The following is a 3,999-nucleotide window of genomic DNA, read 5'->3' as shown; positions in this document are numbered from 1 at the left end:
GTTCTATTAAAACTCTTCCCTTCAACTTTCCAAATTTCAGATGCCCGAAACATGAAAACGCGCTCCATCGAGAATCAAAAATTCCAAATCTTCTAGAAGACAAATGTATTCAAAACGTTTATGCAATACGAAAATGATGGGATTTCGGGCAAAAAAGAAAAAGAGATCGTTGTACAGTTATGGAAACATATCCAAGAGGAATACAGGAGGTACAAAAAAAGGACGTAGTAGAAGAAGAAGAAGAAGAAGGCGTTGAAATGTTTCGGAAGACGTCATCTGGAAAAAAAGGGATACATAATTGGCAAGTATACATTTTTCTTTGGAAAACTTTGGGAAGATGGAAATTTGTTTCCGCTTAATCTACAGTACATGTTGTAATAATTAAGTTAGAAATTCATAGAAAAGTGGAAATTGAAATATGAGAAAAAAGTTTGGAGAAGAGGATTGGATTTCAATTCCTACCTTGTACAAGGTTAGGGCGAAAATGACTCTAATTATATCTGTTTTTACCAAAAATACAAAAAAAAACTTGCACATTTGATTGTTATCTAATTAGTTTTGTATTTCTAAAAGACCTGATAATTGAGGTTAACGAAAGCAAGGGTTTTTTTCCAGGGGGGCGACAAGGTTTGCCACTTGGACCCTAATTACCTCAGTTCCTAGCAGAGGTATCATAAAACTGTTAACTGATAAAACGGTTATAATTTATATTTTACACCTTTTATTAGTTGTCAGTATCTTGATAACTTTCTTATAAGATGAGACAATTAGAGTCAAAGGGACAAGTTCACAAAAGACAGTCTGCACAAACCTTGGTATCATGGACCCTAATTATCTCGTTTCCTAGCAAAGGTATCATAAAACTGTCAACTAATAAAACGATTATCATTTTATTTTAAACATTCTACTAGTTGTTAATTTTTTGATAGCTTTTACAAGAGATGAGATAATGAGTGTCAAAGTGACAAGACCATTCATAACCTTATCTTGGATCGCTCGTAGATTTGACCCTAATTATCTCAGTTCTTAACAAATATACCATAAAACTTTCAACTAAAAAAGTATGGCAAATTTAATTTCACACATTTTATTAATTGTCGATATTTTGATAGCTTTTTTATGAGATGAGATAATTAAGGTCGAAGGGACAATGTCCTTTATACCCCTCATAAAGCAACCTTATCGTTTTTGACCTCAATTATCTTGCCCCATAGTAAAGATATAAAAAAACCGCCAACTGATAAAATGTGGCTAATTTTATTTTACACATTTTATTAGTTGTTAATATTTTGTCAATTTTTCCCGGAGTTAAGATAATTCGACTCAAAGTGACAAAGCTCCTCTTTGGCCCTAATTATCTCAGCTTCTGGCAAAAATTCGAGAAAGTGATTCGCTAATAGAATGTGAAAAATGTTATTTCACACATTTTGCTACTTGTCATCATTTTTGTAACTTTGCCAGGAGCTGAGTTGTTCAAGATGTTCGATAGAGCGCATTGTCTTCTTACCCACCTCTCTGGAGTCACATCAATTTTCTCCCCTTCTTTCCTCCAGATCTCATTTTCGGTTGAACTAGAGCTTCATATTCAGCTATTACATCAGATTCCGATTTTTTGTTATTTGATTTGATTTCAAATGGGTCCCAGTCACATGTCACATTTGGTGGCATCGGACAATCCTCGTCGAATTCATCATCCACCATTCCATACTTTTGGAACAATTCTGTCAGCGATTGGCCCTGAAATGTTACTTGTTTTCCCTTTAATGCAATAGAGCTCATTTTCTGTACTTCTTCGTATTCTCCTTCCTCTAAAAGATGGCCTGGCCTCTCTGTGAAGCTCTTCGTGACACCTTCTTTCGCCGAAATGTCCATGACGTCTTCTGAGTCCACATCCTGCCTTTTTTCAGTCAAATCTGTCATTTCTAGATTCTCCGATGCACCCGATCCACCTTCCAACACCTCCAACTCGGCCCACAGACTTGCTGGAAAAATGAGATCCATGGCTTCTGAATGAGGCACGTCATTATCCGAGATTTTCATTTCCATGATGTCGTCGTCGGGAATTTCAACGCCGTCAATCTCGATACCGGTTTCCTGGTGACGTGGATACGGATGGAATTTGATTGGAGAGTTCTGGAAAGGAAAATGAAGAGGTGAGGGAAATTATTTAAAATGTTGAAATTTAAAAAATTTGAAAAATTCCTTTTTTGAGACTCATGATCTCTCTTAAGGCTGTAGGTAACAGGCACGCGGCCGGCCGTGATTGAGGCCGTTGGTATCTTACCGTGGACCAATCAGTCCGTTTTTTTTTTCGAAAATAAGCTCAGTCAGCCAAAATCTTATTAAAATTTAAATTCAAAACGTCTTCAAATTTCACACAATTATAATTTTGAAATAATCAAAACTTACCACATTCCGTCTCTTCATGAGATCCTTTGGCATTTTTGGAGTTTCTAATGTACCTTAAAAATTGGAATCCGATATTGTTGGGCTTATAATTAAAAGGATAAAATGCACATCTAAAGAGCAACCAAGGAAAAAATAGAGGGGAAATGGTTCCGTTCAGGTATCTAATCCCTTTTTAATGATAGGAGGTAGGGAAGAAAACCGGGGAAATTTAATTAGTCTCATTTTTTTTTTTTGCTTATTAGCACTGTAGGAAAAAAGGGACAGGTGAGGATTAGGCAATACACAGATGGCTCTAATACGACGGAAAATGAACAATGAAAAAAAGTTCAAAAAAAAATACAGTAAACACTCTAATAGAACGCCACTCGGGCCGTCTTTCTTGAGCCTATATATCTCACTTCTTTTGAAATATATCAAAAAGCGGTCAACTGACAGATTGTTTATCATGATATCATCAATATTTTATTAGTTAATCTTTTTTTTATATCTTTGTCAGGGACCGAGATAAATGGGCTCAAAGTTAATAGTTAGGGGGGCCCTTCTATTACATGTTTTACGATATGTAAATTTCCATAAAGTAAATTTAGAAATCTAGATTTTTGTAGTTGCAGCATTTCTAGTGATCCAAAATTTTCAGTTTTGGTGAAAATTCAAGAAAAAGTTTCCAAAATCTTTTTTCGAATTTTCTAGAAAAATTTCAAATTTTCGAGGTTTTGCAATTTTTCAAAACTATTAAATGTTTTGAATTTTCAATTTTTTAAAATTGAATTCAAAAAAGTGTATCAAATTCTAAAACTCAGAAAAACAATTTGGAAATTGAAAAAAAAATCTAAATTCAATTCCTTTTTATAGGCCCATTTATGGAACTTTTAGAAGTATGGTAGTGTAATTATAGAGGACATTTGAATACGTAGATAAGTGTAATTATTGGGTTTTTAGCCAATTTGTTTTTGTTTACCAGATGTGCAAAAATTAAATGTTCAAAAAAAAATTTTTTTTCACTCTCAGGAAGTTAAAGGTGGGGGGGGACAGGAGATTTTTCGTAGTTTTTTGTAGCTAGAGTATGCATTCTACCGTCACGGTGTACAACGCTTAATGTCACTCTGCGTACAGCTGTCGTCCTCGCCTTTATGTATGCAATCGGGTGTGCGCTTTCTCTTTGCCCGCGTGGCTCAGTCGGTAGCGGCGCCGCACCCTCAATCAACGCCCTCACAAGTTCAACTCCTCGAGAGGCATCTTTGAACGGAATTTCGAGAACATTATTTTTTTTCATGTCCCCCCTTAAGCAAACCTTTAAGCAAAAAAGATGAAGTCATCCAAGAGAATATAATTTTTTTTGAAGAAAAAAAAGTTGCAATGATTTATAACAGTATTGAAATTCTCAAAATTGGACACATTTTCCGAAAAAACAGAATTTCTAAAAGAAGATCCTTAACCTGGGAGAAATAAAAAATTATAGGGGTCCCCTCTAGATATTCATCTCCCTTATCTTAGAATCAGATCTGACTATTCAAAAGAGAACATTTTGATCTTTTGATCTTTGAGAATTGTTTAAGATCCTATATTTCGAATATAGATTTTTGAAATCTT

The 3,999-nt window shown here is 34.7% G+C and overlaps 1 protein-coding gene across 1 annotated transcript; it reads right to left on the bottom strand.

Annotated features, from left to right (window-relative positions):
• Positions 1-1,521: 1,521 nt before the first annotated feature.
• CBG25434 lies at positions 1,522-2,442 on the bottom strand (the record flags this gene model as incomplete). The annotated part of the gene is made up of 3 exons (XM_045241582.1): positions 1,522-1,737; positions 1,789-2,133; positions 2,410-2,442. The coding sequence occupies 3 exons, from the start codon at positions 2,440-2,442 to the stop codon at positions 1,522-1,524; spliced, it is 594 nt and encodes a 197-aa protein (XP_045100265.1).
• Positions 2,443-3,999: the final 1,557 nt, after the last annotated feature.

This window comes from Caenorhabditis briggsae, assembly GCF_000004555.2.
Source record: "Caenorhabditis briggsae complete genome, chrI, whole genome shotgun sequence".
Lineage (NCBI taxonomy): Eukaryota > Metazoa > Nematoda > Chromadorea > Rhabditida > Rhabditidae > Caenorhabditis > Caenorhabditis briggsae.
The sequence above is the reverse complement of the archived record's forward strand: the minus strand, read 5'-3'. Positions and strand labels throughout refer to the sequence as shown.